The 14,253-nt window shown below is 43.3% G+C and overlaps 1 protein-coding gene across 6 annotated transcripts in view; it reads left to right on the plus strand.

Annotated features, from left to right (window-relative positions):
* The first annotated feature begins 334 nt into the window (after positions 1–334).
* DISC1 (DISC1 scaffold protein) overlaps positions 335–14,253 on the plus strand; it is a 189,461-nt gene continuing 175,542 nt past the window's right edge. Inside the window, exons 1-3 of one of the 6 annotated variants that reach the window (XM_074537479.1) lie at positions 443–640; positions 9,066–9,141; positions 12,402–12,507. In XM_074537479.1, the coding sequence (XP_074393580.1) occupies positions 12,480–12,507 (28 nt within the window). In that variant the 5' untranslated portion in view covers positions 443–640; positions 9,066–9,141; positions 12,402–12,479. Of the gene's footprint in view, positions 641–9,065; positions 9,142–12,401; positions 12,508–14,253 lie in introns of all 6 variants that reach the window. The other 5 variants (XM_074537480.1, XM_074537481.1, XM_074537482.1 and 2 more) reach the window with 5 other exon arrangements.

Here is a 14,253-nt window from a genome sequence, read left to right on the forward strand (position 1 = left end):
CTGAGAGGGAACAATTTCCATGTTTTTAAGTATCCGAAGGAAGGGTGCCAAGAGGACAAGAGGCAATGCGCAGAAACCAATGCACAGGAAATTCCACCCGAACATGAGGAAGAACTTTACTCTGCGAGCACGGGAACAATTTGTGTGAAGACGTTGTGGAGTCTCCCTCACCGGAGATACTCAAGAACCAACTGGACACAATTCCATGCCATGTGCTCTAAGATGACCCTGCTTGAGCAGAGAGCTCGGACCGCTGTGGTCCCTTCCAATCTGACCGATTCTGTGATTCCCTGTTTCCTCTCCCGCCCAGCTTAACGCTGCAGACCTGCGGGAACAGAGCCCGCACAGCCTGGGACCGCTGCGCGGCAGGGAGCCCAGCGGGCTGGGTTCTCGGGGGCTGGGCCGGCCGTACCGCACCACCCTCCGCCGGAGCCCGGGCCGGTCCCGCCCGCCGTCCTCTCCTTCCCCGGGGCGGTGGAGCTGCCTGGAGCCCGCCCCCGGCGGGGAGTGGCCGGGCTAGGGCCGCTTTCCGCCGGCTGCGGGCCGGGGCCGGGGTCGGGGCCGGGCGGGATGTGGCGGCCGCAGCCCCGGCCGGGTAGGACCGACAGGCGGCGCCGCGGCGGGGACGCGGCGGGCCCAGGTGAGCGGGGCCGGAGCACCGCGGGTGGAACGGCGGGGAGGAAGGGAGGAGGCGGGGGGTGCCCGGCCGGAGAGCTCCGCAGGAGCCCCTGAACGCGCGGGGGGCTTGGGGCACCCCCGGCGGGGCCGGGGCCGGCAGCGCTGCTCCCCGCTGAAGGGGCCGGGCGGCTCCACTCGGCTGGATGCTGCCCTCGGGCTGGGACAGCCGCCGCTCTTGGGAGTCGCTTTCAGTATGGGGAACGTGCAGTTGTGTGTGGGTTTGTTTTTTTTTTTTTTTTTCTTTTCAATGAAGAAAAACCCCACACGGATCTTTCCACGGATCTTTCATTTCACATTCCGAAAGTTTTAAGTTTTTTTTTTTATTATTATTTTTTAAGCTCCTGGTGATGTTGACATTTATTTCACAGTTAATGCAGTCTAAGAAAGGGTCTTGTGACTGAGATAACGTAGCTATCATTTTTTAACTCAAAAATAAGATGCTTCGATTTCACTTCAGCCTGTGTGGGTGCAGTTACAGTGATACAAAGCCATTAATGGTTTATTTAGTATGGTTTGTTTGTTTATTTTTTAAAATATCCGACTGCAAAGAGGGAAGTAATGTTGCTCTTAGAAAAGTCACCTACGTTATGTCTCCCGTCCTGGCTTAAGGAGGAAAAAGAAACCTGCCTTCTCAGCGGACACTCTGTGTGTGTATGCTTTTATAAATAAATGTATCTTACAAGACCATGACCTCTAATGTGGATGAACTGCTCTCCTTTTCTCTCAGAGCTGTGGCAATCAGCTGGTCTGAGCTAGGGCTGCGCTCCTTATCAACAGTGATACTGGCAAAAGGCTGGAGCCATGGGGAAATTCTGGAAAAAGCCACTTCACCTTTCTCAGGACAACTGGGAAAGAAATGTGTATTTCTCACTCGGTGCTGTTTTTTGGGTTGTTTGGGATACGTGGTTCTCCCAGCTCCATGAGTCCACCAAGACTTTGTGCAAACACTTCAGTCATCCTTGCCAACAGTTTAATAGAAAACGGCTCATTCCTGTTTTGGTAATCCATATTAATCTTTGTGTACACTGCTTGAGTAACTTCTTGCTATGCTTTTGAATTAATTATGCTAGCATTTTAAGAGTTCTGCAGTGAAGTGCTTTTATAATAAAGGCAGTTTTATAATAAAGGCGCAAAATATGCTGCAGAATGTATAACAGCAAGTGCTGCTACTAATTAGAAGTAATGAAGGCTTTTAAAGAAATGGGTGAAGTCCCCTGGGATGCGTTATCTCTTGTTTCGTCCTTTCCTGTTGGTTCATTTACTTGTTAATTTGCTATTGGCCTTACAGTAACTCCTTAAAATGAGAAAATTTCTACTTATTAAAACTTTTCTTAGTGTTTAAATACTGAAGTCCCTTTAATGATGTTGTATGTTCCCCCATCTCATTGCTGAAGTTGAAATTGTTTTGGTTCATTCTGGGAAGGCATTGACAGTGGTTTACCAGTTGAAGCCCTATTCATGGGGCTTCTAGGCCCTTATGAAACTGCAAAGTAGGGGTGTTTAAAATAAATATTTGATTTAAAAGAAAAAAAAGGCTGAGTTTAGAGATTTGTGGTTACTTAAAATATTGGGATCATGGGAAATTGAAGGAAATGTACAAGAACGACCAAATGTTTATGTGCAGTGTTTTGTATACTTGAGATTGGGACCATATCCAATATGTCTTTTTTTTCTTCCCAGTGCTTGATACTATCAGAGTTATCAATTTTCTTTATAGCTCTCTTTGAGATTGGGCACCAAAAATGGCACGTTCTCATACATGACATTGAAGATTACAGTGCAGCAGCACTCTAAGAAACAGTCAGAGGCAAGTATTGTATTGCCACTGGCTTCCTCCCTCTTTAAATTTAGATAAATCATCCTTTGTTCTCTTCATTAAAGTGAAGTCAAAACTTTGGGCCTAAGCTGCTTCTGGTGGAATTGTAGTGGGTTCGTGTAAGAAAAGAGGATTTATTAGCATCAGGATAAATTAATTGTGATGAACAGGAGGACAGAAAGCACTGCAAACAATGTTTTGTACTGACAAAAGCGAAAACCCTAAAGGTTAATTCTGACTTTGTTCCCAAATTAGGCACACTTGGTTAGGCTTTTTTTGCTTGCTGTGGCTGGGGCCTTTGACAGCTACTGAACCAGCTGACCTTTCAAGTGTGATTTACTCGAGTGTGGGACGCCTCACGGGCGCTCCTCGGGAGTTATGATTTTTTCTTTTCCCATTTTAGCCTTGTGTTTCTTTGAGCAAACCCCTCTTTCTAACTGAGCAGAGACAGGCTGTGACCTTTTCTGGTTTTGGCCATATTGCATATGAATGATTCCTGTGGAAAGGGGTTTTCTTATCATAGTGATTTCCAAGTTCATCCTTAGCATCTTGTGTCTCTTTCCAGAAAGCAGGCCTTTCATACCGCGTCACTTAGATTAGGATTGAGCCCAGGGTGTATTGTAATACTATTCAATATTCTTGAAGGAAAACTGCTGCAAAACCCTTATGTATTAGGAATGAATGCGCCCTTTGTGAACCAGCAGTCACACGAGGGAAATCTTGGCCCTCTGGCACTGAACAAAGGCTGCTGTTCCTATTTTAAGCATGGTAGTATCCTTTTTTGAAGGTGTTTCCTTAATTCTGTGTAGTGTTAACTATTTAACACACCATGTAACTTCCTTTTTTCTTCTTTACCATATAGGTGTGGATTCCATTAAGAGCTCACCTGAAAAAGGCTTTCAGGGAGAAATACCAAGCCTGTGGAAGCTAGGATCCACTATGGATACACTTTGTTTGCTAAACATGAGTTTTCTGTATGGAAATTGACTTAGCTATTGACATGGAGTTACTTCCTTATTTATTGATGCTGAGAATGTGAAGTGGCTTAATGAGTAATTTGAAGTCTGCAGGCAGAGGGGTGAGATCATATGCTTGCCTGCAGTAGGATTTCTTTGTTCGGTGTGATTCCTTTGGGACTTGCAGAATTTGGATTCTGCCTCCCCTTTGTACGTACTGTAAAATGCTCCTCGCTGTGTTTCAGACCCTCCTTCATCTCACAACCGAGCTTCCTTCCAGAACACCTCTTATTATCTCTGTGTGATATATTTCTAATTGGGACCCAGCTGTCTAATGAGTATGATCAATGGTGCTTTCTGATTTTTCTTACCACCTCCTCCCTTCCTCTCTTGCTGCCTTACAAATAGGTCTCTTCGTCGTGTCACGCCCATGTCAGGGTAAATTGTCTTGTTACTCTGCTCTTTTTGCCCTCTGTCACTCTGTTTATTTGTAACACTGACAAGTGTAAAAAACCCCCAACTAAATTAGACTTTACCTTCAGTAGTAAATATTTACTACATAAACAGCTGTGTACTCAGAATAAGGGATGGAAAGTGGAAAATATGTTTTCTTAGTACTGCTTATTTAGCTCCTTTAAAGTTGTATGAACTACCTGTTATTATGGATTGAATTAAAGAGCAACCAAGTCAGAACTGCAACTGAACAAAAATTTGTTAAACACACTGTATGTATGCTTAGGATATAAAATCTCCTTGGGAAGGAGCTGTGTGGGAAAAGTGGCTCCTTGACATTAATATCAGAATGGATGTGGCACATGTGACCTTTCTCTGTTCTCTGCAATGGCTGAAGAGTTGGTTGTTTGGAGGGGTTTAATGGGCTCTTGTTGAAAGTTTTCCTTTGCTGGGCTGAGAGGTCAGTGGGGCAGGAAACCATTACAGAGGAAAATCTCTTAGTAGGGGGACTTTGAGGCAACCTGTGGAGTGAAAAGTCAAGAGGTTGATAGTGAGTATTGTAAAACAAAATAAAATGAGAGGGTTAGTATCTGTGAGAGAGGCAGATACCATTAGAGGGAGTTGATGCCGTTTTCTGAATTGTTTTACAAGTCTCCAGATCTGTGTAAGGTGATGTGGCACCGGGGTAGCTTTTCAGGACCTTGCTTAATGTTGAATAATAGTACTAAAGGAAAATTAGAATCAGATCATAGTGATGCTTTGAATGTGTCTGTAGATAATGAAGTTTGTCATTGGCTTCACTACTTTATTGATTAATAGGGTGAGCACCACGGTCCCTAGCTCAGTTCATCTGACAGCAGCTTGAGTTTGAATCATCAGTCTGACCATGGTGCAAATCGTAAGACTGGTCTGAAAAAATGCTTTAAGCAATAAAGGAAACAATTTTTAACATCTTTTTGTTTTGTTTTTTGGAAGCCATCAACTCTCCAGAGAGTGTGGGAAGGGGAAGAATAGTTTTTTCATGATAATAAACTGCTTTCTTGCTGTTTTAGTGGGATACTTCAAGCAATTTGTTTCTGTTACAATGGTGAGCATTCTTCCCACTGACACAGCAGCTTAGTCTCATGGGTTATCATTACTGCAGATATGCAGGCACTTGGAGTGGTGCTGGGGAGAGACTACTTGCAAGGCCAAATGCTTATAGCCACAGGCTTTTCCTTTATGTTATGGCTATATAATTCTTGTGGTTGGTTGTTCCCCTTCCTCCACACAAAAATTTTCTACTTCAGGGAAACACCATGAGGTTCAAAGGAAGGAACATCTCTGGGACTCTTCAGGGTGGTAAATTGAGGTAGCCTCAGCTCCATAAAATATCTGACTTTTTGTTGCAAGAGCTAGGCTGATCATATAAACCTAATTTATCCCTGTTGTTAGAGAGTATGTCTCTGGGGACAAGAGCTTTCCATTCTTTGTTAGGATTTTGGACAAGATGGTTACTGAGGCAAGAATGAGATTGAATTTCATGGTGCTGGTCTAAGTTTCAGGTGCTTCCTGTTGCTAATGGCCCGTGGAGATTGTGGTGATGGAAGGAAATGGGCAGCCCAGCTGTTTGCTGGGGCTTGGCTTTTCCCATTTAACAAGTAGTGCATTAACCCATCAGTATTTGCATTAATAGCTCAGGCTGAGCTGTGGTTGTGTTACATTCCTGGCTCTGCTCCTGGAGGGCCATAGGCACACCAGTCTCAGGAGGGTGTGACACACATCTGCTGGATTTGGTGATATTTGACATTGCTGTAGTAGGATTTCCTTGCTGTTAACATCTTGATGGTTGGAGTAATGTGGGTAGGGTGCTGATATCTGTGCTTCAGCAGTGATGTGGGGTCTCAGGGGCATGAGGTGCTCTTGGATGCCTTGGATGGTCCCAGGCTGTGCTGCCACTGCAGTGGAACAGCATTGTTTTAGCAGGGCACCATGCTGAAACTTTGCTGCTGTCCTGCCAGAATCCTTGTTTAGGAGAGTGGCATTTTAATTTTCTCAGAGCAGTGAGAATCTTGAGGAGACTCTCACTGAAATTATGTAAGAAGGATCTGGTTACTCTTGCCTGGGGTGCAAAACCAGAGCAGCTGATCCTCTGTGTGGTTTTGCTCCCCAAAGCAGTTAATAATCAACAGGTATTGTGTTTCCCTTTCCCCTGGAGGGCCCGAACGTGCTCATGGTGAGAGAGCTGCTGCAGTGTTCCCACACTTGTGGCTGCTGGGGACTTGTACAGACTTGGCTGGGAGAGAAGAGCTGCACCAAGTTAATGTTTCCTCTGAGCAGTCTGTCAGAACTGTGTCTCCTTCATCTGGGAATGAAGATTGGGGAAAATCCGGTTTTGCCAGGGGGTCTTGAGTTGCTGTAAGCTAAGAAAAGATCAGCTTCAACTTATTTTTTTTTAATATGCAGTGAGCACCAGCAGTTGGTTATTTGTTCTTGTAGCTAATTGAGAATTTTCCTACTATGGTGCCAGCTTTTGCCAATGACAGAATTTTCCATGGGATAATCTGTTCCAGGGTCAAGTTAGGATCTATTTCATGTTAGCCAAGGAGATGCTTTCTGCCCACCTTGAGTATAGCTATGATGTAGACTTTCAGGAGTAGATTTGTTACTGTCTTTTCCTTTGTGAGGTAGGACTGGCAGGTAAAAACCAGCATTGCTGTTTTGGGAAGAGTAATCCATAAGACTTCTGATTGCCCTTTGTGAAACTGACTGGCTGGCCCTGTTGTACTTCAAGGCCTCGTGTTTACCTTTTAGAGTGACGTTAGTAAGGTTTTCCACCTTTGGGTTAAGTAGGCAGTGTAGATTTATGTCATTCACTTTCTGAGTTAATTTCATATTATTTTTAAATAATTTGTCATTGTTATGAGTAGTGAGAGTGGTGTGTAGCAGCTGTTTTGCTGTGTTTCTGGTGAGCTTGGCGTGGCACTGAATTTCTTAATGTGAGAGTCCAGGCTTTTCTCCTGGATCTGGATGCACATGCACTTCTTGTGTTACTGCTTTGTGTGCTGCCATGCCCTAGTGAAACTTTGTGTGCTTTGCCTAGGCATAGCACAGTTGGAAGTTGGAAGCCTGGGCATCAAGTGTGACCCTTGCAAGTTTAGATTGGCTGTGGTTTTAATGCTGAGAGGCCAAGTATGACTCTTCAGGGCAAGCCATGAGAAATACATGTCTTTCCTGCAAGTCTTCTCTTAGGAGTAATTGTTCTAGGTGTTAGTTGGCTAAAAGTGATCTCTAATGGCTTGGAAATCATGATATAAAATAGGAGTTTTTAAAAGGAGGATTATAAGGCAGGGGGCAAGTAGGGAGTAATACCAGCAGTAATAATAATAACAATCGAGCAGACCAGGTGAAGACAATGCAGAAGGTAGAAGGAATTCTGGGTAGAAGCCTGTGTACGTATTTTGAGCACCAATATTGCTAAAAAGTGGAAGAAGAAAGAGCCCCCTCAAATTTCTACCAAACCAACAAAGAGAAAATATAGAAATAGCTGTGTTTGCTATTTAATTCAGTCATATAGATTACATATAGATCTCTGGCACAGTTTTGGCTGCCTGATGCATCTATGTGGCAGAGTGTTCAGGCGTGACTTTTTACATGCTCATGTCATAATGAGACTTCACGGACTGAATAGGGTAGAGGAAGTATTCCCTGGGCAGAAGTGGTCTTTCCCCTCCCTTTGCTGGGAAATTTGTGAGACAGGCAGGTTTTGCTGCAGCTGTTCAGACGTGATGTTAGTTTTTTTGTGTGTAATGCCCTTGGCACTGTTTAAGGGATTATGTTTTTGAAAGGCAAGTGTCTTCAGAGAGTTGTAGGCTCACAGATGGCTCCATCTTGTCTTCCAGTTGGCAAGCAGCCTAGGAATAAGTATCAAAATAATTTTTAATACAGCAAAGAGAAAGGCTTGCCAATGTTTGTACAGCCAATAAAAAGCCTCAGTAATAAAGATTTTGTGAAATAACTGCAGTAGATCAAAGTGACATTTAAGTGATGCTCATGAGCATCATTTAATTGCCAGCTAACTACTAAAGGCCTGCTGCTGAGGAACAATTGGAGTTCCTGTGCTGTTCTGCTTTATTGTATCTGTCTTGCTTAAGGCTCTGACCATCACCAAAGTTTGTAATTTCTCTCTCTCTGTAGAGAGATATTGCACAGATATCAGTGTGTGAGTGATGGATGCTTAAATGCTGTTTGAAAACTTATTTATTTCTAGTATTGAACTTTATTCTGAATTTTATTTATAGAAAGTGAGCTGTTTTCAGCTTCCAGGATGGGATGAAACTATTGTTTGCTAACTTCTACTGACTCCTTTATGGAGTTATAAATCAGAGAAGTTGCTTTCTTGCAAGGTTGTCTGCATCTCCACAGATGAAACTCTTGAACTTCTGTTGTGGGTATAGTAACTAGTGAAATACTGCAAATCCTGAGACATGTATTTAAATCTTAGAAGTATGTTAGGATAGTTTGGGTTCAAGGGAACCTCAGATGATATCTGATCCAATTCCCTGCTGAAAGCAGGACTGACTCTGGGGTTGTGTCAGGTTCCTCAGAGCTTTTATCTTGTTGGGCCTTGAAAACCTCCAAGGATATTACAACCTCTCTGCTTCACTTCTTGGCTGCCCTCAGGGTGAAAAAGTTTTTCTTTGTATCCAGTTTCCTATTTTTAGTTATGCCCATCTCTTTCTTGTCCTGCCTCTCTGCACTGCTGTGTATGGATTGCTGTCATCCTCGCTATTGTTATGTGCCTTCTTCAGAGCATTGCTACTAGTAGAGGGTAATTAGTGTAGTTTCTAACATTTTAGAAGTCTTGGAGTGCACACTTGCATTCTTTGATTTGCTTCCCTTCCTACAGCATAAAATAGCACTGTACTTACTGAGATTTACTGTTGCTGCAAATGTGTCTTTATACCCAAAGAGGGCATTCTAACCTTAAAAATGTTCTTAGTTCTGCCTTGCTGGCTTTCTCTGGTACAGTCCTTGCTTATGACTCAGACTTTAAGGTAATTTAAGACATTTCATATGTTTTTGTTCAGTGGAGCACTATGACAGTTTTATTGCTCAGAAATGAAAATCTCAGTCTTCTCAATATCTCTCATGGTTTTGTTGTCACCTCTTTGTTTTTTAAGGCTAGTCATGCAAGGTGTTCCTGCTCACAGAGGGATGGAGAGAGAGGATGCTTTCTAGGTTGAGCAACTATGGCAAGTACGTTCAAAATACTGTGAAAATACTGTTTTCCTTTCTGCCTAGTCAAGAAAAGATTTTAAAGGTTTCCAACATAAAAAGGTAGCACTTTTTCACTCAGTTGTTAAAGGAGCCTGTCAATTAACTATCTATGTCTATAGACTATCTTAGTGGATTTACTTGACACAGATATTTTATAAACCTATTTTCCAGTCTCAGATCTCAGCCTTGTTTAGATTTGGAGTACAAAAATTTAGACAGGTGCAAGTTGTCATAGTGAGTGTCCTCTAAATATGATGTTTGTATTTGCTTCATATTCCTGGTGAAAAATGTAAGTTAAACCTGAGGTTTCCAATAAAAATTCACCAGACCGAATAGCATTATTGCAGGATATCTGCCTCAAGGGGACCTACAACTCTAAGGTTTGATAGCTTAGATGATATAAAGATAAAATTCTATCTGAGTGCTGCTTTTAAATGTCCAACCTTTTCCATGAAGACAGGAGTTTTAAAGGTACAAAGCTTTAGGTGTATTCTGATAGTGAAAATACTTAGCTGTCTTTCAGGAGTCCTGTGTTAGTCCTTTGTTCTGTCTTGACCATGCTTTGTGGCTGGCATGAAGTTATGTAGTTTCTCACATAGTCTGCTTCAACCACAAAGCAAATGCATCAGATTACTGCTGTACCAAAGAACTCATGAGATCAAATCTCTGCAATTGCTTTGCTTTCCTGGAAAGGAAGCTACAGCAGTTCTGCCTGCTGCTTCTTAATAATAATACTTGTCAGGAGTATTGTGTGTAAACCTGAAAGAAGCAGAAGAAATTCCTAATTACACAGGGACCTATCCCATATACCTGAAAGGGATATGCAAATATGAGCTACCTCACACAGGACCCTGTTGATCCTGGATTATGAATTCAGGTTTTCTAAAGCAAATAATACTGCTTTAGAATTGGAAGTAATGAGTTAACAATCTGTATTTATTCTGGAAAACTATCTGAATGACACTCAAAGTTTTCCTTTGCCAAGCTTTTTGTTGCTGAAGCAGATCTGTTCAGGTGTGTGTGTGTTTGATGCCATATGGTACATTCAGCACCTTCTTTATCCACTTAAAATGCTAAGATGGATCTGGAATATGTTGACCTGCAAAACTGTTCACTGGCTTATTCTTTTAATACAGAGAATATTTTTGAGAGGTATGATTTTTGTGTTGACTTTTTTTTTTTGTTTTAAACTTGAAGTGTTTTGCTGAAGACTTTGTTTCAGTGCAGTATCCTGCAAAGTCCCTGGACCCATGAAACAGGCTGTGTCATATAGGGGGACAATTTCTTTGAGGATTAATGCTGTGCTTTCATTTACTTTGATATTAAAAGCAGATGGGTAAGGTTCAGTGAAAGGTGGGAGATACTGTGTGTTTGTACTCGGGTAGTAGTACTTATGTGAATCACAAACTGCATGTGACAGAAATATGTTAAACTTCTGGCAGAAGTCTGTGCATTTATTAAGCAGCACAGACGTGTTAGTAAGAGTAGCCTGTATTATTAGCTAATGTATGTTAGCCCAGGGACAATGTCAGAGTAAATTGTGACAGGTAATTGTCTTGATTTCCTAGACATGAATAGCAGTGATTTACAGTCAGGGGAAAGAAGCTCTCACAAGAGTGTTTTCCTTGAGATGATCTCTGAGGGGATGAATGGAGTCAGTGTGTCTTTAGAGTAAGGTTTGGTTTAGATTGTCATACAAACTCTGTGTGCTGTGAAAGATGTAAAAGAAACCCTCAGCCAAAAAGCTGAGCAACTGGAGGGGAGCAATGAAATTAATGAACACTGCTGGAGTGGGGCTGGGCTTCTTTTAAATGCACCTGGGGAAGCCCAGAAAATTCTGAGGGCTGCTGATGGCCAGTATAAAGCAGGAAGGCTCTCTGCCTGGGAAGGGATGGGGTGGGCTGGGGAGGTGGGGGGCATGGAAGCTCATATGAGGAGGATTTCCGGGGGTAAGTTGAGGTTTGTTTGCTCTTGAGAGAGAAATGCTGTTAGGGGAGATGGAGGGAGGCTTGTGCATTGGGGTCGTGACCAAAAGGAAAGATTGGAAAGGAACAGAGAGGCAGAATTGTGGAAATTAGTATTGGGAAAGAGAGTATCTCTCTTTGGCTTGGAACACTCTTCGGGAGCTTTGTGGTTATTGTTCTAGACTGTGAAGTGTGAACCTGTCCAGAGTTTTTGTCAAAGCTCCAGAACAACAATTGGAAAGATTCTGGGTCAACTCTCTTTTTCACTTGAGGAGAAATGAGCCCTTAGTTTGGAAGGAGTAACTGGGCAGTGATGATTGAAATGCAGTGACAGTGGAGGCAGGGTTTGATGGCAACGGCAAAAAGCATGTGCAGTGTTGGTACTAGCAGAGTTGGGATGGAGACAAAAATGAGTGAATGACACTCAAAGTAGATTCATTAGTGTTGGTGATGTCCTCCCTCAGTCTAGGGTCTGACTGGCTGCTGCTTGACTGTATTCCTTGATCCTTGTCTGCTTTAGGAGGTGTGTGAACAGGCTTTAGTGCTTTGGAGTCCTTGGTCTGCAGTCCTGGTGTGAAGTGCATGGGTTACTCTCAGCTCCTGCCTGAAGCTGAGCAGGCAGTTGCTTGGATATCCGTGTTCCTGCCATACCTGATGATGTGGGAAGTTTGGCCTCTAATGCCAGGGCTCCTAATTGGAGAAGTATGGAGAACTAGCTGTCTAGTGCTGATGGGTGCCTCCTTTGAGTGCTCTCCAGCTGTGTAGTGAGGCCTTCTCAACCTCTGTATTGATAGCTGTTGTCCCTCTGTGCTGCCACATCTGCTAAATTCTGTAGTTCAGTGCAATTACCTTCTAAAGAGAAACTATTCTTTCCTGGAATGTTAATAATAAAAAAAAAAATTGAAAGATATCTGACTTGCTCTAGGCAGAGTGACTTCTGACCCACTCTATTTAGAAGGAGCTCTGATTGCTAGTAGTGCTCTTGCCTGTGGTTAGTATTCAGCTGCTGTTTCAGCAATCTCTGCTGTAGTATTTCTTCCATACCCTGTTCATAGATAATCTCAGAATTTCATCTGAACAACCTACTTTTCTCCTCTGTGCTAGAGGAAAAGGATATAGCTGACGTCTTCACTTTTGTGTTCTGGGGCCCAGTAAAACAAACTTCCAGCTTCTGTTTTGTCTGTCTGGAGCCTTGGGTAAGGGTTGTAAAGGCCAAGCCATATTCTCAGTGAGGATCTCAAAAGGGATATCATGTGTGTCTTTCCCACTTGCCAGGGAAGGTCTCCAAGGGAGCTGCACTCTGCTTGCTGGAGCACAGTTTCACCCCTCCCAGGCTGTAACATCTGCAGGCTGATGATGCTGAGCAGTCTGCTGGCATTTGGTAAGGACTTGCACTGACTGAAGCTGCTTGTGCAGGCGTTGAGGAAGGGAGGGCGGTGCTGCAGGCTGTGCCTCGTGGGGCCACTGGAGGATCTTCATCTCGCCCCTCGGAGCAGCAGGTTATTGTCACCTGCCAAAGGTACAGCTCTCACAATTGCTGCTGCAAAGAGCAAAGAATTCCTGAGTGCAGAAATTCTGTTAGAGCTTAAGGAGCTGCAGGGCTTCATGTAAAGCCCAGAGGTTTTGTTTTTGGGGGAGCAGGGGGAGGGAGCAGCACCACTTTGCTTTTCTCCTAGCTATGAGTCGACCTCGTGTCCTGTGCATTGCTGTAACTGCAGTTTGTGTTCGTGCCTGGCTTTTGCACTGTCTTGTATTTAATCTGCATCCTGAGGTGCTGTGCTTTCTGTGGGAGTTTGGGACTCAGCTTTCCTGGTGTCGGAGCTCCATTCCGTCTCTGTTCTTCCCTAGACAGCATGGACATTGCATCTGACAGCCTGTCTGGGGCTACAAGGTGAACTTCCTTCAGCAGACAGAGGAGGAGCATTTGTCCTGGGACTTTGATATTAAATTATAAAGCTAAAAGCCTTCTGACTCCTCACCCTTGGCAATATAGGAGCTGCCACGTTGTTTTATTTTCATTATATGTGATCACTACTGAGCTGTTAAGAGAAAATTACTTTCTATTTCAGTGAACTCAATTCTGGTTTCAGACTGACTGTGCATCAGATGCTTAATTTGGAACCCACTCTCTTGGTGAAATTAAAAATTCAAATCTCCAAGCTGGAGCATTCAAACTGTGCTTGAATTAGAAATTGACTGCTGTCAATGTGCTCTCACACTTCACTTTTTTTTAAAAATTCCTTCATCCCCTCCCCCCTGATGAGTTTTATATTAGAGTCTTGCTGTAGATGATCTGACTGAGCAGAAGTAGTGGGAATCCACACTGTCACTCTGTAGACAGAGTGATGAAAGAGAAGTGTGGTGTGTTAAGTAGACCATTTTTGAAAAGGACTGCTGTGTGCTGATTTCATAGTTTCACAAGTGTTTGGTGGAATGATTTTATGGGATATGACTGCAAACTCATTAAGTGTTGTTTGCAAATTAATTTATGACCTAAGAAAACTACACAGTTACTATGCAGCTCCTTGCTCCCCTATTTCTGTGTAATATTTAAAGCTGTTGTCAGATCTTGACTAAAAGAATCAGTGTTCTCTCCACTTAAAACATTTGCATGGACTGCCTCTACAGACTTTTGTATTGAAAGTGAGAACAAAAGAGTTATTCCCCGGGAAGAACAACAAAACTTACACCCACACCCCACCTCCTGAAATAAGTTGTGAATATGCTCTGTAGGCTTGCAACTTGTGTGTCCATCTGCCTCTTTGGAAAGCGGATAAATTATTCTCAATAACTTAACTGTAAGTTTGCCCACAGGTTTGATAAAAATTGGGCTGGATATTTTTGGAGAAGTGTCTTCTGTTATTCACTATGCTGAAGGCACCCACTGCTGGTACTGGATTGTTTTCCAGACCTGCTTGTGTTCATCCTTGTGGTGTTTTGTTGTTGGTCAGATGGGCTGACAGGATGGATCCCTGAGCTGGGTGCAGGGTTAGTGATGATGACTGGGGAGCCTGTGAGCTGTTCTGTCAGGCAGCTGGTGGCGTGAGTTTGGCAGTTCTAGCTGGCCAAGGCAGGTATCAGTGCGTTGTTGGGTGAAATACATCCGTGAATTGTGTAAGGAGTTTTG

Source organism: Zonotrichia albicollis, chromosome 3 (assembly GCF_047830755.1).
Source record: "Zonotrichia albicollis isolate bZonAlb1 chromosome 3, bZonAlb1.hap1, whole genome shotgun sequence".
Taxonomy (NCBI): Eukaryota; Metazoa; Chordata; class Aves; order Passeriformes; family Passerellidae; genus Zonotrichia; species Zonotrichia albicollis.